The 24,001-nt window shown below is 44.9% G+C and overlaps 1 protein-coding gene across 1 annotated transcript in view; it reads left to right on the top strand.

Annotated features, from left to right (window-relative positions):
* The window catches only part of RACGAP1 (Rac GTPase activating protein 1), a 219,477-nt gene that overhangs the window by 105,144 nt on the left and 90,332 nt on the right, over positions 1-24,001 (top strand). The window contains 2 exon segments of the mRNA XM_030198223.1: positions 11,858-11,985; positions 12,385-12,549. Coding sequence (XP_030054083.1) covers positions 11,858-11,985; positions 12,385-12,549 — 293 coding nt within the window.

The raw sequence follows: 24,001 nt of genomic DNA, 5'->3' as shown, positions 1-24,001 counted from the left end.
GTTGGCCGCCCGTACGGGTTTTTCTCCCTTTTATTTTTGGTGCCTTTGCCATCATTGCGAATTTTGATTTCGCCGGCGTGATTTTTCCGCCCATTTCATCGAAGCCTCCCAGCGGCTTCAAGAAGTGCACCCAGTGCAACCGAGCTATCTCGCTCACTGATAGGCACGCTTCGTGCCTTCAGTGTCTGGGGGCTGTTTGTTAAAAGAGAGAACTCTGGTGGCGAGATTGGCCCAGTTTAACGTTCTGTTTGGGGCCTTGTCCGGTGCTTCGATGGTCTCAGTATTGAGGTTATCGGCCGGTGCATCGACGTTGGCGGTACCGAGGTCATTGACCGGTGCTTCAGTGTCTACGGTACCGAGATCATCGTTGTACTGATGTCGTTGGAGGGTGCTTCTTCGTCCAGAGTGCAGGTGAGGGCTGTCCATTCCCCTGCTGGTGGCAGTGAGCCCTCGAGTAGGTCTCCCCCTGCCTCGAGGGCTCCTGCGGTACAGCTCTTCCCCCCCCCCCCCCCCCCCCCCCCCCCCCCCCCCCCCCCCCCCCCCCCCCCGGGATCGACCTTCTTCGGACCTGGCCCCGAGGAACAGACGCTTGGATTTGACGTCTTGTTGGTACCGGGAGGTTCCGGTGAAATGCTTTGTGTGAAGGCAAAGAAGCATCGGCACCGGTCACCTTCCCTTCGTGGTACCGAGAGTTCTGGGTTGCCGAGGGAGTTGGCACCCGCTAGGCATCGACGCCGGGAGGACCGCTCACCCTCTATTCAGGAGGTGTCGATGTGCTCTACCCTGGACAGCCGGTACCACCTCCGTGCCCCGAGCAGATTCTCAGTTCGTTGACTGCACCAGACTCCCAGCCTTCCTCGACAGCCGCTCTAAGCGAGAGCCTCAGAGCCATCCTTCCAAGGATCCTGGAAGAGCTGTTGCGCCCTTCTCCGGTACCGGGGGGTGCTTGCGCCGCCAGTGCCGTCTACTGAGGCAACGGCTGGCCCTTCGCCCGTCGTGAGGTCTCCGGTGCCGGTACTGCTTGCGGTGCCCGCGTCGGCAGACTCCGACGACGTCAATGGAGGGAGCTTCATCGCCGCCGAAGCGAGAGTCTACTTCTCGACGTTCCCACCTTGGCCATGAGTCGAGGCAGGCACTGCTTCGGACAGAGGTTCATGAACTAGTGTCCGACACCGATGGTGAGGCCTCGTGGTAAGCAGAGGAAGACGTCTGGTATTTCTCAGATGAGGAGTCTGACGGTCTTCCTTCTGATCCTACTCCCTCCCCTGAAAGACAGCTTTCTCCTGAGAGTCTATCTTTCGCGGCCTTTGTCCGGGAAATGTCTACAGCAATTCCCTTCCCTGTGGTTATGGAGGATGAGCCAAGGGCTGAAATGTTTGAGCTTTTGGACTGTCCTTCGCCACAGGAATCGTCCACTGTACCTATGCATCATGTCTTCAAGAAGACACTGCTGGAGAACTGGGCGAAGCCACTAACTAATCCCCACATCCCCAAGAAGATCGAATCCCAGTATCGGATCCATGGGGACCCTGAGTTGATGCGGACTCAGTTGCCTCATGAATCTGGGGTTGTGGATCTGGCTCTTAAGAAGGTCAAGAGTTCTAGAGAGTATGCTTCGGCGCCCCCGGGCAGAGACTCTAAAACCTTGGATTCTTTTGGAAGGAAGGCCTACCATTCCTCAATGCTCATAGCCAAAATCCAGTCTTACTGGCTCTACACGAGCATTCATATGCGGAGCAATGTGCGGCAGTTGGCGGACTTGGTGGATAAGCTCCCTTCTGAGCAAGCCAAGCCTTTTTAGTAGGTGGTCAGGCAGCTGAAGTCGTGTCGTAAATTCCTGGCCAGGGGTGTTTATGACACTTTTGATGTTGCGTCCAGGGCTACTGCTCAAGGTGTGGTGATGCGCAGGCTCTCATGGTTGCGTGCCTCCGACCTGGAAAATAGGATCCAGCAGCGGATTGCGAATTCTCCTTTCCGGGGGGGGGGGGGGGGGGGGGGGTTAATATTCTTGGTGAAAAGGTCGAACAGGTAGTAGAGCAGCTTCACCAGCGGGACACTTTCAACAAATTCTCCTGCCGGGCACCTTCAGCATCTACCTCAACTGGTAGACATTTTTATGGCGGAAGAAGGACTATTACCTATCCTTCTAATAGGCGTAGGTACAATCCTCCCTCTCGCCAGCCTGCTGCTCAGGCTAAGCCCCAGTGCGCTCATTCTCGTCAGCAGCGTGCAACTCAGCAAGCCCCTGCAGCTCCCCAGCAAAAGCAAGGGACGGGCTTTTGACTGGCTCCAGCAGAGCATAGCCGAAGTCAAAGTGTCTGTGCCGGACGATCTGCCAGTCGGGGGGAGGTTAAAATTTTTTCACTAAAGGTGGCTTCTTATAACCTCCGATCAGTGGGTTCTCCAAATAGTGCCAATGCGGTCGAGCCCGTGCCACCCGGGCAAGAAGGGCTGGGATTCTATTCCAGGTACTTCCTTGAGGGAAAGAAAACAGGGGGTATGCGTCCCATCCTAGACCTAAGGGCCCTGAACAAATATCTGGTCTGAGAAAAGTTCAGGATGCTTTCCCTGGGCACCCTTCTTCCCATGATTCAGGAAAACGATTGGCTATGCTCTCTGGACTTAAAAGGATGCTTATACCCACATCCCGATACTGCCAGCTCACAGACAATATCTCCGATTTCGTCTGGGAACACGGCACTTTCAGTATTGTGTGCTACCCTTTGCTCTCGCCTTCGCGCCCAGGGTGTTCACAAAGTGCCTGGATGTGATAGCGGCGTCTCTACGCAGACTGGTAGTGCACGTGTTCCCGTACCTCGACGATTGGCTGGTGAAGAACACCTCCGAGGCAGGAGCTCTACAGTCCATGCAGATGACTATTCGACTCCTGGAGCTACTGGGGTTTGTGATAAATTATCCAAAGTCCCACCTTCTTCCTGTTCAGAAACTCGAATTCATAGGGGCTCTGCTGGATTTTCAGACAGCTCGTGCCTACCTTCCGGAAGCGAGGGCCGACAATCTTCTGTCCCTTGTTTCCTGGGTACGAGCGTCTCGGCAGATCACAGCTCGGCAGATGTTGAGATTACTTGGCCACATGGCCTCCACAGTGCATGTGACTCTCATGGCCCGCCTCCACATGAGATCAGCTCAATGGACCCTAGCGTCTCAGTGGTACCAAGCTGCTGGGAACCTAGAGGAAGTAATCTTCCTGTCCACAAGTTTTCTTCAGTCCCTCCATTGGTGGACAATTCGGTCCAATTTAACTCTGGGACGTCCTTTCCAAATTCCTCACCACAAAAGGTGCTGACAACGGATGCGTCTCTCCTGGGGTGGGGAGCTCATGTCGATGGGCTTCACACCCAAGGGAGTTGGTCCCTCCAGGAACAAGGTCTACAGATCAACCTCCTGGAGTTACGAGCGGTCTGGAACGCTCTAAAGGCCTTCAGAGATCGGCTGTCCCATCAAATTATTCAAATTCAGACAGACAATCAGATTGCCATGTACTACATCAACAAGCAGGGGGGCACCAGATCTCGCCCCCTGTGTCAGGAGGCCGTCAGAATGTGGCTTTGGGCCCACCGGAACGGCATGTTTCTTCAAGCCACGTATCTGGCAGGCGTTTACAACAGTCTGGCCAACAGATTGAGCAGGATCATGCAACCTCACGAGTGGTCACTCAATTCCCGAGTGGTACGCGAGATCTTTCAAGTGTGGGGCACCCCCTTGGTGGATCTCTTCGCCGCTCAAGTCAATCACAAGGTCCCTCAATTCTGTTCCAGACTTCAGGCCCATGGCAGACTAGCGTCGGATGCCTTCCTCCTGCATTGTGGGGAAGGCCTCCTGTATGCCTATCCTCCCATATCTTTGGTGGGGAAGACTTTGCTGAAACTCGAGCAAGATCGAGGCACCATTATCTTGATTGCTCCCTTTTGACCGCATCAGATATGGTTCCCTCTTCTTCTGGAATTGTCTTCCGAAGAGCCTTGGAGATTGGAGTGTTTTCCGACCCTCATTACTCAGAACGATGGGGGCGTTTCTGCATCCCAACCTCCGGTCCCTGGATGTTGAAGCCCCTGCTCTCACGGCCTGGATGTTGAGAGCGTAGATTTTGCCTCCTTGGGTCTTTCAGAGGGTGTCTCCAGTGTCTTGCTTGCTTCCAGGAAAGATTCCACTAAGAAGAGTTACTTCTTTCTGTGGCGGAGGTTTGCTGTCTGGTGTGACAGCAAGGCCCTAGATCCTCGCTCTTGTCCTACACAGACCCTGCTTGAATACCTTCTGCACTTGTCTGAGTCTGGTCTTAAGACCAACTCTGTAAGAGTTCATCTTAGTGCGATTAGTGCATACCATTACCGTGTGGAAGGTAAGTCGATCTCGGGACAGCCTTTAGTTGTTCGATTCATGAGGTTTGCTTTTGTCAAAGCCCCCGTCAAACCTCCTACAGTGTCATGGGATCTCAATGTTCTCACCCAGCTGATGAAACCCCCTTTCGAGCCACTGGATTTCTGCCATCTGAAGTATTTGACTTGGAAGGTCATTTTCTTGGTGGCAGTCACTTCAGCTCGTAGAGTCAGTGAGCTTCAAGCCCTAGTAGCTCATGCTCCTTATACCAAATTTCATCATATTAGAGTAGTCCTCCGCACTCACCCTAAGTTCTTGCCAAAGGTGGTGTCGGAGTTCCATCTGAACCAGTCAATTGTCTTGCCAACATTCTTCCCCCATCCGCATACCCGCCCTGCTGAACGTCAACTGCACACATTGGACTGTAAGAGAGCATTGGCCTTCTATCTGGAGCGGACACAGCCCCACAGATAGTCTGCCCAATTGTTTCTTTTGATCCCAACAGGAGGGGAGTGGCTGTCGGGGAAACACACCATTTCTAATTGGCTAGCAGATTGCATCTCCTTCGCTAATGCCCAGTCTGGGCTGACTCTTGAGGGTCATGTCACGGCTCATAGTGTTAGAGCCATGGCAGCGTCAGTGGCCCACTTGAAGTCAGCCACTATCGAAGAGATTTGCAAGGCTGCAACGTGGTCTTCTGTCCACACATTCACATCGCATTACTGCCTACAGCAGGATACCTGACGCGACAGTCGGTTCGGGCAGTCGGTGCTGCAGAATCTGTTCGGGGTTTAGAATCCAACTCCACCTCCCTAGGCCCATTTTTATTCTGTTCCAGGCTGCACTCTCAGTTGAAGAAGTTAGGTCAATCTCAGTTATGTCCTCGCTGTTGCGAGGCCCAATGACCGTGTTTGTTGTTTTGAGTGAGCCTGGGGGCTAGGGATACCCCATCAGTAAGAACAAGCAGCCTGCTTGTCCTCGGAGAAAGCGAAAGCTACATACCTGTAGCAGGTATTCTCCGAGGACAGCAGGCTGATTGTTCTCACAAACCCGCCCGCCTCCCCTTTGTAGTTGTGTCTTCCCTTGTCTTTATTTTGCTATTTACTGGACTGACGAACACAAGCGAGTTCGGGTGGGAAGACAGTCGCGCATGTGCGTTCTGTGTGCGCACGCGAGGCCTAGCAAACGTCTTTGCTAGGGAAGATCTCCGATTGGAGGGGCAGCCGCGGATGTCACCCATCAGTGAGAACAATCAGCCTGCTGTCCTCGGAGAATACCTTCTACAGGTATGTAGCTTTTGCATTTGATGCAGCCGGTCTTTCCCTTTTTCGTGTTCTTCACTTTTTTGGCACAATCGCGTCATTTGATTTCGCCAAAGCCGTTTTTTCTTCCATGTCATCGAGGACACCACAGAGACAACACCTTTAGCATCTGAAACAGCACCGGTTCAGACCCATACAACAAATCTTCATCTTAACAGATATATTAAAATCTCATAAAATACAAAGCCTATTCAATTTAATGGATAAACTATGTAAAAAATGTTTTAATCTCCCTTCATCATCCTAGGTGGACTATAAACTAAACACACTCACTGTTGTCTCTACCAAAATTTTACCAAAATCAGTCACTTTAGCACAGCACAACTTTAAATCAAGATCTTTCCGCATAAGTATTAAAACCCCACTCCCACGTTTATACTTCCTACATGCCCATTCCCAACGAAAGCCAGACAGACAACATTGATTCACAAGCACCTTATCTGTACTTAGCAAGGTTACATTATGTCTAAACCCATATCCTCCATAAGGTTCTGAATCATTACCAGTTTGTTCTTTACTGATCTAGCATTAACTAACCCAACTACCTCAACATCTTTCAAATTTTCCAAAACCCCTCCCCATGGTGGTCTTACATGACACAGAACCCAATTCACCATACCTCCCCCTCCCAACAATTACCTCAATCGCATTTATAAGACAGATCTTCACGTCACACACCGCTTCCCTTACACACAACCAGAAAACCCATCCCTACCACCGCCAATGGAGCACCCCAAGGAGCAACAAGCTCCTTAGTCATGCTTTTGTTGGCGTGACAAGGAGGCGCTCGCTGCCTCCTGGCGCTGGTCTGAGCCTTTTCACTCTACACCCAGGAGTGACATCACTCAAGGGGTGGAGCTAGCTCTGTCCTGGACCCAACCAGCTGTATTACTTCCCATTTCAGCTGTTGTGGGGTACCACAAGGATCGGTGTTCTCCTATGCTGTTCAGTTTATATGTTAGTCCACTTTCACTACTTATTCAATCCTTAGGTATTAGTTCTTATTCATATGGTGATGACTTCCTTTTGATCCATTACGTTAAGGCAGTAAACATTGACCTAGCACCGATTCAAAATTGTCTTGAGGAGGTGGCCGATTGGCTGGTGAAGCATAAATTGGTATTAAATCCAGACAAAACCATAACTGCATGGATAACGGGCCTTGGGCCTATTCCATCTTTAACACCTACTCTGGTAAACAATACCTACGGTACAGTCCTTTAGATACCTAGGTATTATTATTGACTCTTCCCTATCTTTTAATGAGGAAATATCTGACCTGACAAATCTTTTTATCAACTGCGCAAACTACACTCAATCCGAAATTCCATAAACAAATCTTCATTATGTACACTAACTTATGCTTATATTCTATCACGCTTGGACTATTGTAATATAGTTTATGCAGGTCTTTCAAAATTTAACGTAAAACGACTACAGGCGATTCAAAATACTGCAGCTCGCATTATTTGTAGAGCTTCAAAATGACAGAATTACTCCACTGTTATATCAATTGGACTGGCTTCCAATAGAAGCTAGGATAAAATTTAAAATTCTTACATTGACACACAAAGCATTTTACTTATCTAGTCCATCGAATTTGTCTAATCTTACTATCCCTTATACACCAGCGCGGACACTTTGGTCGTTGACAGAGAATCGATTGGTAATTCCATCTTCATCCAGAGCTATATGGGCATCAGCGTGAATGTCTGCATTTTTCTTCTTAGCCCCTACCCTTTGGAACTGCCTTCCTAAAGAACTTAGGCTTGAAGACTCTTACACTCATTTCCGCAAAATTTTAAAAACGCATTTTTTTCAAGACGTATTTGAAGATAATGTTTAATACAAAACTAAATATAAAATAACTGAAAGGGATAGGAGAAGAGAAGAAAGGGGGGGGGGGGGAGAGAATAGGAGAGAAGGGGAAAGAAAGGTTGGAAAAAGAGTATACTTTTCTTCTCTTTTTTTTTTTTTTTTATATTTCTCCAGATTTTATTAAATGTTTTTATGTATATGATTATAGCTTAAGTAATTCATATGAATTGTTTAATTGACTGGTTTGCTGTGCTTTCCTATCATAAATGGATTTCAGAGTATGTTTTATAGTATTTTAATGTTATATTACATTGTAAACTGTTCTGACTTACTTTTGTAAGAAGTGACGGTCTAGTAAACGAATAAACGATTACCACCACAGAGGCTTCCCTCAAGATGATCCAGGGAAAAGGAGAAAAAGCACTGGAGCAGCAGATGGAAAAGCAGACAGACGGTTTTCTTAGTAGCTATGTCTTCGGCTAGAAGGATCGCAGAGCTTCAAGCTTTATCTTGCAGAGACCCCTTTCTCGTTCAACTGAAGTTAAGGCGTCTATCCATAACGGTTCCTTTCTTTTTACCTAGGGTGGTTTCGGCTTTTCATGTTAATCAAACTCTTTATTTATATACCTTTTCTAAAGAGGATTGTGGATAAGAATTTTCCTCCTTGCGTCCCCTTGATGTTATGAGCTCTCTTTCACTATTTACAGGTCACTAATGATTTTAAGCGCTTGGTTCATCTTTTCATTCTTCTCTTGGTACACAAAAAGGGTTTGTGCACTCCTAAAGTAACTATAGCTTGTTGGTTAAAGTACAGTATCACTTTGACCTATATATTAACAGGGAAAAGGAACTACCATCTTAAAGGTCATTCTACAAGGGCACTATCTGCTTCTTTTTTGTAAGATACATAATGTTTCTGTAGATGAGATTTGTAGGGCCGCCACGTAATCCACATTTTATACATTCTAAGCATTATCTTCTAGATGTGGTAGTTAGGGCAGAAGCTTTCCTTTGGAGCTTCTGTTTTTGTGGAAGTTATCGTGTTCCCTCCAAACTTAAGGACTGCTTTTATACATCCCACAAGTATGGACTAATCCTTTGCAGATGCTAAGGAAGGAAAAATGAGTTTTTACTTGATACCTTTCTTTCCTTTAGTCCTAAAGGATTAGTCCAGATCCCACCCTTCTCTTTTTTTTGTTGGGTTATTGATTTTATTGTTTCTTAGGCACAAAGTTAGTGTTTGTTCTTAAGTTTAAAAACGTTTATTAGAGGCAGTATTCTACTTCTTTCTATTAACTTCTTACTGCTTTGCCACATCAGGTAGCTGTGCACTAGGTTCCATTCAGTATTTGAATAGCAAAGTTCTAATTTGCTTACTATCTCCACCTGCTGGTAGATGGGCACAACCCACAAGTATGGATTAATCCTTTAGGACTAAAGGAAAGAAAATTATCAGGTAAGAACTAATTTCTCCTTATGCCCAGGCTGGGCTGACCCAAGGCTCATATCAAGGCTCATAATGCCAGCTATGGCTACGTTGGTAGTCCACTTGAGGTCAGCCTCCATAGAGTAGATTTGTAAAGCTGTGACGTGGTCATCTGTCCACTCATTCACATCTTACTACTGCCTTGAGCAGAACATCCAGCATGAGAGCTGGTTTGGGCAGGCAGTCCTTAAGAATTTATTTGGTATGGTAGAATACCAATCCCCCTCCCCCTCACCAGGCCCAATTTTCTTTAGTTCCAGGCTGCACTTTCACAACTAGTATGAAAGTAGTTTCAGGTTAATTGGCTTTCAGGTCTTGACATAGAGTCCCCAGCCTGGGCATAACCTCGCTTCGGTTATTGGAAAAGTAATGGACGCGATGATGAAGGAAAGGATAGTGAATTTCCTGGAAGACAATAAGTTGCAAGATCCCAGACAACATGGTTTTACCAAAGGGAAATCGTGCCAAACGAATCTCATTAAATTCTTTGATTGGGTGACAGGAGAATTGAATCAGGGACGAGCTATAGACGTAATGTACTTAGATTTCAGCAAAGCTTTTGACACGGTTCCCCACAAGAGGCTCTTAAATAAACTGGATGGGCTGAAGATAGGACCCGAAGTGGTGAACTGGATTAGGAACTGGTTGACGGACAGACGCCAGAGGGTGGTGGTTAATGGAATTGGCTCAGAGGAGGGAAAGGTGAGTAGTGGAGTGCCTCAAGGATCAGTGCTGGGGCCAGTTCTGTTCAATATATTTGTGAGTGACATTGCCGAAGGGTTAGAAGGTAAAGTTTGCCTATTTGCGGATGATACTAAGATCTGTAACAGAGTGGACACCCGGGAGGGAGTGGAAAACATGAAAAAGGATCTGAGGAAGCTAGAAGAATGGTCTAAGGTTTGGCAATTAAAATTCAATGTGAAGAAATGCAAAGTGATGCACTTAGGGAATAGAAATCCACGGGAGACGTATGTGTTAGGCGGTGAGAGTCTGATAGCTACGAACGCAGAGAGGGATCTTGCGGTGATAGTATCTGAGGATTTGAAGGCGATGAAACAATGTGACAAGGCGGAGGCCTTAGCTAGAAGGTTGTTAGGCTGTCTAGAGAGAGGTTTGACCAGCAGAAGAAAGGGGGTGTTGATGCCCCTGTTTAGGTCATTGGTGAGGCCCCACCTGGCGTTTTGGAGGCCGTATCTTGCTAAAGATGTAAAAAGAATTGAAGCGGTGCAAAGAAAAGCTACGAGAATGGTATGGGATTTGCGTTCCAAGAGTATGAGGAGAGACTTGCTGACCTAAACATGTATACTCTGGAGGAAAGGAGAAACAGGGGTGATATGATACAGACGTTCAAATATTTGAAAGGTATTAATCCGCAAACGAACCTTTTTCCGGAAATGCGAAGACGGTAGAACGAGAGGACATGAAATGAGATTGAACGGGGGCAGACTCAAGAAAAATGTCAGGAAGTATTTTTTCACCGAGAGAGTAGTGGATGCTTGGAATGCCCTCCTGCGGGAGGTGGTGGAAAAGAAAACGGTAACGGAATTCAAACATGCATGGGATAAACATAAAGGAATCCTGTTCAGAAGGAATGGATTCTCGGGAGCTTAGACGAGATTGGGTGGCAGAGCTGGTGGTGAGAGGTGGGGCTGGTGGTTGGGAGGCAGGGATAGTGCTGGGCAGACTTATACGGTCTGAGCCAGAGCTGGTGGTGGGAGGCGGGACTGGTGGTTTGGAGGCGGGGATAGTGCTGGGCAGACTTATACGGTCTGTGCCAGAGCTGGTGGTGGGAGGCGGGACTGGTGGTTGGGAGGCGGGGAATAGTGCTGGGCAGACTTATATGGTCTGTGCCCTGAAGAGGACAGGTACAAATCAAGGTAGGGTATACACAAAAAGTAGCACTTGTTGGGCAGACTGGATGGACCATGCAGGTCTTTTTCTGCCGTCATCTACTATGTTACTATGTATGTTACTATGTTTTCACTGGGTAGCTAGGGGTTCCCAGCTGTGAAAATACACTGTTCTGCGTGTACTCAGAGAAAGCAGTAGCAGGCTTTGAGGACAACAGGCCAAGCATTCTTGTGGTTCTATTCTTTAGCTTTTGTTAAATAACTGAGGAACCAGCGCTCAGGCATTGGGCAGTAAGGCACCAGCCCATGTGCGGTGGGAGGCTGCTAGAAAGTTCTAACTAAATCTCGATAGTCAGTCGGCACTAGACTCCATCTGATAACATTGCCTTGCTGTGAATACTAGGCCTGCTGTCATTGGAGAATACCTGCTACAGGTGAGTAACTTTGCTTTTTTGGCTGAAACTCTAACCTGGATTTCGAGTCCATTTTGATGTTGAAGCCAAAATTCATTCAGCCTCAAACACCTTGTAACCACTGTTTTATGCTGCTCCTACCTAGATAGACTTGCATAGGCACCACAAACCTCTGGGTCTAGAGGGTGCACCTTGGAGGCTCTGCCCCTCCATACATCTGGTTTGCCAGTAGGTGGGGTGTTGCACAGGGATAGATCCTTTCTTCCAGGTCCTGTGTAGCATTTTTGCAATAACCCTTTTTGGATGGGGAATCTGAACCTGAGCCATATACAAGACTGGATTTAGTTCATATCCTACTCAGTAGCTCAAGATAAAGTTAGTTCAGGTATGTTGAATATATCCCTATCTCCAAAGGGTTGTTAATGTCTTAGTTGGTTGTTATTTTTTTAAAGGCGGTGTTGAACATAGCCCCTGCTCTGCGAGAATGTTGGGTTCCTGTGTTGTTGACTGATATGTGTTTTTGTTGCTTAGGCAAACATCCTGCACTGGAAATGCAGTGGCAGAGTGACTATAATGAAGGCCAACAATGCCAGTGTTGGTTAAAGATTATTTTCCTTGTTCTTCTCCCAGCTAACTTGCAGCCATGGAACAGTGAGACTTCCCTGATGAGTCAACAGATGGAACACAAACCTGAGACTGATTGTGGCACTCCACAGAGCATAGGAAGCATGCGGCTTCATGATTTTGTATCTAAAACGGTATGTTTTCCTAGGCAGTGGGGCATGTTTAGTAGGGAGCTGGGTTTGGGAAATAGATTTGGTCCCTGCAAGGAATTTCATAGACGTGATTTCTTCAGAGCCTGGTTGGGTATGCATCCCCTCTCTTCCCCCTCACCCCCCCAATACAGTTTAGTGGAACACACTGTCTTGGAAAATATATATTCTTGTAGCTAAAGTTATATATCACTTCTTGTCTTCTAATGACGAGAATCTCTATAAAGATAAACCTTACAGGATTCCACACTGTGGCTTCAGGGATAGAATAAAATTAGTTGCTTCTGCTAGTTTGCCCCATTTATTTTTGCTTTCTTTGTGTAATGATTTCTTAAGATTGTTTTGTGTCCTGTTATATAGCTGTCTCTTTATTCTTCCTGCAAGGTTATTAAACCTGAGTCATGTGTTCCGTGTGGAAAGAGGATAAAGTTTGGAAAACTGGCCTTAAAATGTCGGGATTGCCGAGTTGTATCTCACCCTGAATGTCGAGAGCGATGCCCTCTCCCCTGCATCCCAACAGTTATGGGCACCCCCATACGAATTGGAGAGGTACAGTAATTTGTGCCTTCAACATTGCTAGCTTGGCAGTTGTCATCATGGGGACAGTATCAAGACACTTGGTCAACTGCAAGGCTGTGTTTTGAAAAGGATAGTGAACTTGTGCATGAACGTATGAATGTTCTAATTTTTCTTCATTTAAAAGATGGTCAAGACCAGCAGTTATTCAAATTATTTTTGTTACATTTGTATCCTATCTTTTCCACTTATTAGTAGGCTCAAAGTGGCTTACATGTTCCGGAGAGGTGGTTACAGTCTCCAGTGTGAACAAATACAGTATAGGAGTACTATTACAGTGACAATTACAGTAAAGAAGTATCGGTAAATAGGTTGGGGTGATTCAGACAAAATGTTAGGGTGTGATCATGTGTCAGGGTTGGAAACTGTCCGTTTCCTGATTAAAATGCCATATTTCATTATTCGGTGTTTGCCAGATACTGTGGGGTATGCCTTCTTGAACAGGTGAGTTTAGGTTTTTTCGGAATTCTAGATGATTATTCATGGATTTCAGGCATTTTGGTAGAGAATTCCAGAGCTGTGTGCATATGTAAGAGAAACGTGATGTGTATATTGATTTATACTTCAGGCTTTTACAACTTGGGAAGTGAAGAGTTAAATAATGTTCTGGCTGATTCAGTTGTGTTTCTAATTGGTAAGTTGATTAGTTCCTGTTTTATAGACCACCAGGAAATTGGCAAGAATGCCAGTCAAACTTTATGGATTTTATATCGAATACATGTATATCCAACTTACTCATAATAGGTGACATAAACCTACACCTGGAAGATCCTAATGCAACCAATACACGTGATTGCAAAGACTTCCTACAACTATGGGACCTTAACTTGCCTAATACGCAAGCTACACATGTCAAAGGACACACAATTGACCTCATCACATACAAACTATCCTTAGACTCAAACCTTATACTAACAGATACAAAATGGACAGCCATACCATGGTCAGACCACCATAAATTAAACATAGCCCTACAATGGCGGAAAAAAGACAGACAACCCAAGCAAGAATGCACAACCTACACCACTAGAGGACAGATTGATCCTGCCACATTCTGGAAACAGATCTAAAAAAATGAATGATTAGCACAGACAGACTCCAAACACTATCTCCAAAATTGGGGCGACAGATGCAGGAACATACTAGGCGAAATTGCACCACTGCAAACAAGAACCACAAGAAGACACAGCTCAATACCTTGGTTCAACGAAGAACTGAAAAAACTAAAAACACAAGTCAGGAGACTCGAACGCGCATGGCAAAAAATAAATGAACATACACTCAAAGCTTGGAAACAAATGCAAAGAAAATACAAATATACAATAAGACAAACCAAAAGAGCATACTACAAAACCAAAATAGGACCAGACTACAAAGACGCACATAAACTAATAGACACCACACCGGTTACCACAGCCAGCACACACCCCATTGGCAGACCAACTTGCCAAATACTTCAATGAGAAAATGAATTAAAACGTCAATCCACATTACCACTCAATACCAAGGATCACGAAAAATTTATGGAATGCCTGGACTCTACTCCTGGTGAATACCCAGCAGACCAAACCTGGAATGAGTTCGATCTACTAACCGAAGATACCATCACTCAAGCACTCGACAAATTCTCCAAAACCCACTCCAAACTGTATATTTGCCCCAGTAGCCTAATAAGGTTCGCCCCCAAACGCTTCATAACAGACCTTACGTCACACCTGAACTACATGTTACAACACAGACTTTTCCCCAAGGACAAGGAAATATATTACACCCATACCCAAAGACTTAAAGAAAAAACTAAATGACACAACCAACTATCGACCAATAGCATCCATTCCCCTGATAGTAAAACTAATGGAAAGTATGGTAACCAAACAACTTACCTAAACAAATTCACAATACTACATGAATCACAGTCAGGATTTCGATCTAACCATAGCACTGAAACGGTGTTAACCACTCTCATAACCAAATTTAAACAACTAATTGCAACTGGAAACAGTGCTACTCCTTACAATTTGATATGTCCAGTGCGTTCGACATGGTCAGCCACCAAATACTCCCGAATATCCTAGACTACTTTGGGATTGGAGGAAACGTACTAAGATGGGTTAAAGGCTTCTTAACAGCAAGAACTTATCAAGTGATTTCAAACTCAAAAACGTCAACACCATGGAAACCTGAATGTGGAGTACCACAAGGATCACCGCTCTCACCCAACCCTTTTTAACTTAATGACACCTCCTTTAGCCAAATCGCTATCCAACCTAGGACTTAACCCATACATCTATGCAGACGATGTCACAATATACATCCCGTTCAAAAAGACATAACCGAAATCACAAATGAAATCACACACAGCCTCCAAATAATGAACTCATGGGCGGACGCATTCCAACTAAAGCTAAATGCAGAAAAAAACACGTCTCATCCTGACTTCACAATACAACACAAACCTAACCAATACCATAAACACCCCAGACTACACACTTCCGGTCTCAGACAGCCTGAAAATACTGGGAGTCACAATTGACCGAAATCTCACATTCGAAGACCATGCGAAAAATACAGCAAAGAAAATGTTCTACTCATTGTGGAAACTTTTAAAAGAATCAAACCTTTCTTCCCAAGGGAAGTATTCCGCAGCCTAGTGCAATCGATGGTGCTAAGTCATCTAGACTACTGCAATGCCATTTATGCCGGATGCAAAGAACAAATCATTGAGAAACTTCAAACCGCTCAAAACACAGAAGCCAGACTCATATTTGGGAAAGCGAAATATGAAAGCGCCAAACCCCTAAGAGAGAAACTACACTGGCTCCCACTAAAAGAACGAATTGCGTTCAAAGTCTGCACCCTGGTCCACAAAATCATCTACGGGGAAGCCCCGACCTACATGTCAGATCTTATAGACTTGCCTATTAGGAACGCAAAAAGATCATCACGCACATTCCTCAATGTCCACTATCCTAACGTAAAGGGCTAAAATATAAATCCACATATGTGACCAGTTTCTCATACATCTGCACGCAGCTATGGAATGCACTACCGAAGGCCATAAAAACAACGCAAGACTTAACCATCTTCCGAAGGCTACTGAAAACAGATCTTTTCAAGAAGGCATACCATAAACATCCATCTTAAACACTAAATAATATTATACATGATCTATACACAACCGAACTCCTATCACATGACTGATTAACCTCTTTGCTATGAATAATCAAGCTCTACCACTTTAAACCTTATATTGAATAGGATCTCTCTATAATCGATGACCTAATGTATGTTACAATCCAATTTATTACTCAGGAACCTTCATGCAATACCATAATGTATTCTTTATCATGTATATATGCATATATACACCATGATCTGTTCCATATATGTTATGTTCCATGTATGTTACCATGTATGTATGCACCTTATCGCAACACCATTTGTAAGTCTGTTACCTGGAAATGGCAACCGTCATTACGGCAAATGTAAGCCACATTGAGCCTGCAAATTGGTGGGAAAATGTGGGATACAAATGCTATAAATAAATATTGCTCGGAGCTAGACCATGTATTCTGTGAACAAAGGTACAAATCTTGAAAGCTATACATTCCTTGATTGGTAGCCAGTGTAGTTTTTCCCAGAGGGGTTTTGCGCTTTCAAATTTAGATTTTCCATAGATAAGCCTGGTTGTCATATTCTGAGCAGTCTGTAGTTTCCTTAGGATTTGTTCACTGCAACCCGCATATACTCCATTGCAGTAATCAACATGTGTTAATACCATTGTTTGAATCATGTTGTGAAAAGTTTCCCTTGGGAAGAATTGTTTTACCCGTTTGAGTTTCCACATTGTGTGGAACATTTTCTTTGTAATGGCGGTGGCTTGGTTCTTTAGCATTAGGTTGCTGTCAATAATAATGCTGAGGATTTTCAGGTTATCTGTGATTGGAAGTGTGTGTTCTGGGGTATGTATGGCTGTGGGGTAGTTTGTAAAATGCTGAGATGAAAGAATAAGGTATTGTGTTTTTTCTTTATTTAGTTTTAGTTTGAATGTCATAGCCCAGGTATCCATTAGGCTTAGGCAGTTTTTTATTATATTGGTGATTTCTGAAAGGTTCGATTTGAAAGGTATGTATATTGTGACATCTGCATACAGAGCAGGGTTAAGGCCTTGATTGAAAAGAGACTTGGCTAAGGGGGTCATCATTAGGTTGAAAAGGATGGGTGAGAGAGGTGATCCCTGAGGTACTCCGCAGTCGGTTTCCCAGGGTGGAGAGATGTTGGAGTTTGACTTTACTTGATATGACCTTGTGGTTAGGAACCCCTTGATCCATTTGCGTATATTCCCTCCTATTCCTATCCTGTGGAGTATACTTAGTCGTATATTGTGGTCTACCATATCGAATGCGCTAGACATGTCGAATTGAAGTAGGAGAATGTTTAACCTATTGCAATTTCTTGCTTGAATTTGGCAAGAAGCGATACTAGTACAGTTTCTGTACTATGGAGGGGTCTGAAACCAGATTGTGATTCATGAAGTATTGAGAATTTGTCGATATACTCCGTGAGTTGTTTGGCTACGATACTTTCAATCAATTTGGTTGTCAGTGGGATGGATGCCACAGGACGATAGTTGGTGATATCATTTGATTTCTTGGTGTGTTTTGGTAATGGTGTTGCTTTTGTCCTTGGGGAATAAGCCTTGTTGGAACATGTAGTTTAGATGGGATGTAAGATCTGCAATGAATCGGTCAGGTGGTGATCCCATTAACTAGTTGGAATATGGTCGAGTTGACAATGAGCAGATGAGAGTTTTCTGATTACCTGTGCAACTATTTCATCTGTAGTCTAGATGAAGTTTGACCAAGACCGATCTGCTGGGTATTCTCCAGAGTGTGGGTCTCTAGTTCATCAAGGAAGGTATCAAGGTTAATGTTTTCATGAGACATGGTTTTGCGTATGTTGGAAATTATAATGCCATCTCTTCATCAGTGTGCACAGAAAACATGTTCTCATTTCATTTCTTAGAGTAAGAAAAACTTTTCAGTCTGTGTTGATGCCTTAGGCTGAGCAGTATTTCTGTACTCAAAAGCTTTTTCATGCCCTTTCTAATTCTACTCTTGCTTGGAGTTTGCTGTGAGGCAGAATCCTTGCTGTGATCCTGTTACTTTGGATTCAGTGGTGGATGGAGATGTTGTTGCCCAGCTGGAATATCCTGAAATTCCTTCTCTCTTCAGACCATTCTTGTTGAGTGGGGTATGTGACCTACTATTAGCAGATGGGGAGATTGAGAACTGCTGAGTTTGAGGATGAGATGTGGTATTGCACAAGGGGTGCCTAAGTTGTGCCCTATGTTGTCAACACAAAAAGATTGCCCATACAAATAAGGCATTTAAACTACTTCTGTAATAGTGTATCTATGTGGCATCTATTCTATAAAGCAGGATTCTTAACCAGTGATGCCCACTCTTCCAAGGGGTGCAGGAAGAGTTCAAATGGAATGCGGAGAAGGGTCTTGAAATGTGAGGCAATTTACTAAAACTTTCTAGACAAAGCGAAGGCAGTTATTGGTAGCATAACTGTGTACTACTGTAATTTTAGCCACATGTTAAGTGACCCATATAGCTATTAGTGACTAGTGAACACCATGGTTTAGGAAGGTGGTGCGAAGGTTTCATTGATCAGTTAAAGGGATGCATGAACCAAAAAAGTTAGAACTCTGCTGTAAGGGAAAGTAGGCGCCTACTTTCCTTATAGCATATTGGTCTAATTGGGTATATACATATGTAATGCAGTTAATGTGAGCACTTAAGCCAACCATAGAGCACCTAAATGCTGGGGAAATGTGTATAATTTACAGTATTCTATAAGTTATATGTAAACTAGCCGTTAAGCCCGTTAAAACGGGCGAGATTTATGTTTGCAAAAAGTATAATTCTCACCTCCATCCATGTCCAGCAGCCCTCTTGTATCCCCTGCCCTCCCCCCATATCCAGCAACCCTCCTATTTCCCTTGGCCTCCCCCCCATCCATCAACCCTGCCCTTCCCCCCCCATGTCCACCGACCCCTCCTCTCTCCCCTGCCCTCCTCTCTCCCCTGCCCTCCCCCCCATGTCCACCGACCCTCCTCTCTCCCCTGCCCTCACCCCGTCCACCGACCCTCCTCTCTCCCCTTCCTCCCATATCCAGCAACCCTCCTTGGCCTCCCCCCCCGCTCTATGCCCTGCCTTCCCCCCCATGTCCAGCAACCCTCCTCGCTGCCTCTCCCTCCCCCCTCCGTGCCGGGCCCCCTGCACTGACATGAGAACGCCTCTCACCTCCGTGTGAAAGCGCTGCAGGCAGCAGCAGATCACTCTGCTGCTGCCTGTAGCGCTTCCACACGGAGGTGAGAGGCGCTGTCATGTCAGTGCAGGGGGCCTGATACGGATGGGGGTGGTGGTGGAGGTTGGTGCGCCGGCGATGTTGCTTCGTCTCCAGGCTGCAGTGGCAGCGTCAGTTTCCCTCTCTGTTCCGCCCTCTGACGTCATCACGTCTTGACATGAGGGCGGGACAGAGAGGGGAGTCTGTACTGCACATTTGTGGATGAGTCAGTCACTTGTCATTTGTTTGAGTCCCATGTGTACACCTACCTGCCAAATACATGCTATGTAAGATATGTATGTATTTACAGAATAGCACTGAGGCAGAATTTAGCATTTTATGCACATGTGTGTACATAGCTGCCATTCTACTCATTTTACATTTGTAATCAGCAGGTAATGGTAAGCGTTTTTATAGAATTACCCCCTTAAGTCTTAGAAGTACCCCTGGGCCTGATGGACAGCCCCAACTGTTCCAGGCCACCTTGCCTGCTCTAGTGCCTGGGTATCCAGATGTACAAAATTCTGAAAGGCTCTCCTAAAAAGGACCCTTCAGTCCAGCTTCAGGTTGTACAGGCCTGCCTAACATCACTCTGCTGGGAAATGACAAATACTGGATAGCTGGGGACTGCACAGAACACTTGGTGGTGGCATCAAACCAATGGTTCTCACATCCATCTGCTGGCAGAAGAACATAAACCCAAGTGCTTGAACTGGACTAAGGGGACAATGAGAAAGACATGCAAACCTGGTGTTTTCTATTAACTTCAAAGAGCAGCTGGGACCAAGCCTACCCTGATCCCCCCCCCCCCCCCCCCCCCCACCCCCCCCCCCCCCCCCTTTTGTCTTTCTATGTGGTGATGACATTATAGAAGTAATTCTATAAAGAGGACACCAACATTTAGGTGCCAAGAATGCCTGTAAATGACCAGAATGCTGGGGTGTGTGTAAATGCCAGTATTCAAGTTATGCACTGAAGGTGGCTGGAGTCTGGGCTAATCCTATATAATTTATTTTATTTTTTTTTGTTACATTTGTACCCCGCGCTTTCCCACTCATGGCAGGCTCAATGCGGCTTACATGGGGCAATGGAGGGTTAAGTGACTTGCCCAGAGTCACAAGGAGCTGCCTGTGCCGGGAATCGAACTCAGTTCCCCAGGACCAAAGTCCACCAGCATTCTATGTCTGGATACCTGGGTTCGTAACATCCATTCCCACTCATTGCCCTGCCTTCGCGTCAAAACGTAATGACGTCAGAGGGCGGAACAATGAGGGGGAAGGGAACGCTGGAGGTGAGATGTCAGGAGGAGAGAATCGCGGGACATGAGGGGAGGGAGGAAGGGGGAGGGCAGGGCAGAGGAGAATTGATGGACATTGATGGGATGACAGGACAGTACAGGAGAGAATTGCGGGAGACGGATGGCAGGGAAGAGGAGAAATGAAAAGAACCCTTAGATCACAAAGAGTAGTTACTGCACATGTCTTTTTATCATCGTGCTCAGGGCAATAATAATAATGTCTCTCACAGGCTTTCTATCTCTGTGTTGAAGACAGTGATAATGTCTCTGCCAGGCTCACTGTCTCTGTGCTTGGAGCACAGATGTCTCTCCAAGGCTCACCTATGCTTGAGGAAGTAATGACTCTACCGAGGCTCCCTGTCCCTGTGCAGTGATAATGTCTCTCTCGGGCTCCCTGTCACTGTGCTCAGGGCAGTAATACTGTCTTTCCCTGAATCCCTGTTGGTGTGCTGAAGGCAGTGGTAACGTGTCTCGACAACAAAAGGAAGAAAAATAATTTCATTTTCAATTTAGTGATTGGGATATGCCCATTTTGGAAACAGCAAACCCAAAGGTATAATTTGTGCAGCCGGCTGACGTCAGGGGAGGTTAGCAATACACACAACAAGGCAGCCAGCAAAATAAGGGTGAGGGCGCATGCACCACGGCATAGGCTTAGCTTGCTCGCCCAGCGCCGTGTGAAAATCAGAATGGCCACAAGGCAGCAACTAGCGGAAAAAACTGCCCGTTGACGTTTACAGTCCAGCGCCGGTACAACTGCATCGTAATCAGCACGGTGGTAGGAAGTGGGCGAGCACGATACTCGCCACACAACTTGCTGCTGACGTCCTGACTCCTGCGCCGAACAGACTCTATTGCACCCACTCAATCTCTCTCCCTGTCTCACAGGGATTCATACTCTCTCTCACACACTCACACTCAGGCTGGCAGGGGGGAGGGGAAGATAATAGGTTTCCACTCGGTCTCTCTCCCTGTCTCACAGGGATTCATGCACTCTCTCACTCACACACACACACACTTTCTCTCACTTGCCTTCAACGTTGCAGATGAAAACCATAAAGCTCAACAAATGCTTGAAAACCTAAATAATGAGCAAAGGGAAGTATCATACTATACTTTCTACCTGCAATACAAAAAACATAATCCACACGTGCTTCTTCCTAGACGGTCCTGGTGGAAGTGGAAAAAAGTATACGTATAACACTATCCTGAGCAACATCCGAGGAGATGGAGGAATTGCACTACTTGTTGCTTCAACAGGAGTTGCTGCAAACCTCCTTCCAGGAGGACGAACTTATCATTCACAGTTTACCTGTTCCTCTACTGGAAATGTCAACATCAAGTATCAGATTAACATCAAACGATGCTTCCATCATTAGAGATGCTAAAATCCTTATTTGGGATGAATCAACTATGGCACCCAGTATAGCACTTACTGCTGTAGATAGACTCCTCAAAGACATCATGAACAATCCAGAAACCATTTGGCTGGAAAGTTATTCTCCTTGGTGGAGATTTTAGACCAACTCTACCAGTGGTACCACACGGTGATCAAGTTCAAATTATTGAAGCAACCATTAAGTTAAATCAACTGGAAAAAATTTGAAATACTAAAATTAAACAACAATGTCCGCTCTGTAGACCCAGATTTCAACAACTGGCTTATTACTTTAGCTGTCGGAAATCTTCCATGTCCAGATGGTTTCAAAGATAGTATCGAAATCCCACAGAAGCAGATTTGTGACGGCGATATAGTTAATGCCGTTTTTGGTCAAAAAATTACCGCAGATACTGTTTTTTAACTTTGCTAAAAAGGCTATTCATTGCCCCCAAAATGCATGTGTAGACAAGATAAATGAGGCCATTCTAAATATTTTAGAAGGTGAGGCAGTTACTTATTTAAGTTTGGACTCCACTCATGACTCCAATGATGAGGAACATCATCAGTTATACCCTATTGAATTCCTTCATGAACAAACTCCAACTGGCATGCATTGCCATAAACTGCATTTAAAAATTGGAGCCATAATTATCCTACTCAGGAATTTAAATACCAGGGAGAGGTTTATGTAACGGAACTCACTTAATAGTCAAGACTTGAAACCTAACCTCATTATTAGTCAAGTAATCACTGGGTCAATTGCAGGGAGTACTGTTTTTATACCACGTATTGAACTAGCACCATCTAACACTGACCTCCCATTTACATTACGTAGAAAACAATTTCCTGTGAAATTGGCTTTTGCAATGACAATTAACAAGTCACAAGGACAAACATTTGAAAAAGTTGGCATTTTCCTACCAGTACCAGTGTTTACACATGGCCAACTTATGTAGCATTTTCACGAGTTCGAAAATCTTCTGATGCAAATGTGAAAGTCATAGATGGTCCTGAACAAGGAAAGCTTTTCCCTCATTGTAACAAAGTTTTCACTAAAATATTGTTTATAAAGAAATCTTGCAAATGTAAACAACCATATTTCTAATAAAAATGTTACAATTTCTGCGTACTGTTCATCTTTTAAAAAATACTATAAAAATCACACAAAAAAAGATTAAAACAAAAAAAAAAAAATAGTTAAACAATCCATATCTCATACCCCTGGAGCATATTACTCATTAAATACCCTTCCCAATTATTACTTATCTTAACAGAACATTTCTCCAAACAGTTCCCTTAAAATCATAATCACCATTACATGATAACCTTGCTAGCGCCCGTTTCATTTGTGTGAGAAACAGGCCATTTTTACTAGTATTCTATAAAGATGCCTAATTTCCTTTATAGAATAAGCTCCAGATTGGCGCCCTTTCATTGTCTTCCACTTGCCTTTTTAAGCAATAGCTTAGACTTGCAGCTTACTTTGCTTTTCTGCTTAATGTGGCTGTGCAGGCAATTCATTTGCCTGCTGATTTCTAAGCTCAAATAGCCATACTGGGTCAGACCAATGGTCAATCTAGCCCAGTATCCTGTTTCCAGCAGTGACCTGACAGTCAAGTATTTGGGTCAGAATCTCACATAGTAGAAAAATCCATAGTACTGATCCCAGGGCAAGCAGTGGTTTTTCCCACATCTATCTCAATACCAGACTATGGACTTGTCCAAACCTATTTTTAAATCCAGATACACTGACCACTGTAACTACATCCTCTGGCAACAAGTTCTAGAGCTTAACTATTCATTAAGTGAAAAAATATTTCCTCCTATTCATTTTATTCAGTTTCTCAGTTCCATTCTAATTATTATACATGTATGACTATAAATTGTTACCTTTATTGCATCTAGCATTCGTTTCCATATTACATATTGTAATTACTTATTTTGTTACTACTGTACTTAATGTATACTATCCTGCATCATTTTCAGTACTGTTAATCACAATAAGTTAGCCACATTGAACCTGATCTATTGGGATAATGAGGGATATAAATTAAATAAGTGTTATGTAACTTCGAGTTAGAGAGTTGCACGGGGACAGAAATCTTACCCGTCCCCACCCGTACCCATTGGAATCTTACCCGTCCCCATTGGAATCTTACCCGTCCCCATCCGTCCCCATTGGAATCTTACCCGTCCCCGCAAGAATTTAATGGTACATAAAAGAAAATTCCAGTCAGCTCCCTTAGTCTCTCTCTGGATTTGAGCCACAGCACTGTAGGCAAGGAAGGAATGGAAGCTGAAACTTGGAACACTCTGGTGTGCACATGTAAGATTTGTCTCTGATTTACTGGTGCTGTATGCTGAGAGGTCACCACATGCAAGTGCCAGTA

The sequence above is a fragment of the Microcaecilia unicolor genome, chromosome 3 (genome assembly GCF_901765095.1).
Source record: "Microcaecilia unicolor chromosome 3, aMicUni1.1, whole genome shotgun sequence".
Lineage (NCBI taxonomy): Eukaryota > Metazoa > Chordata > Amphibia > Gymnophiona > Siphonopidae > Microcaecilia > Microcaecilia unicolor.
The sequence above is the reverse complement of the archived record's forward strand: the minus strand, read 5'-3'. Positions and strand labels throughout refer to the sequence as shown.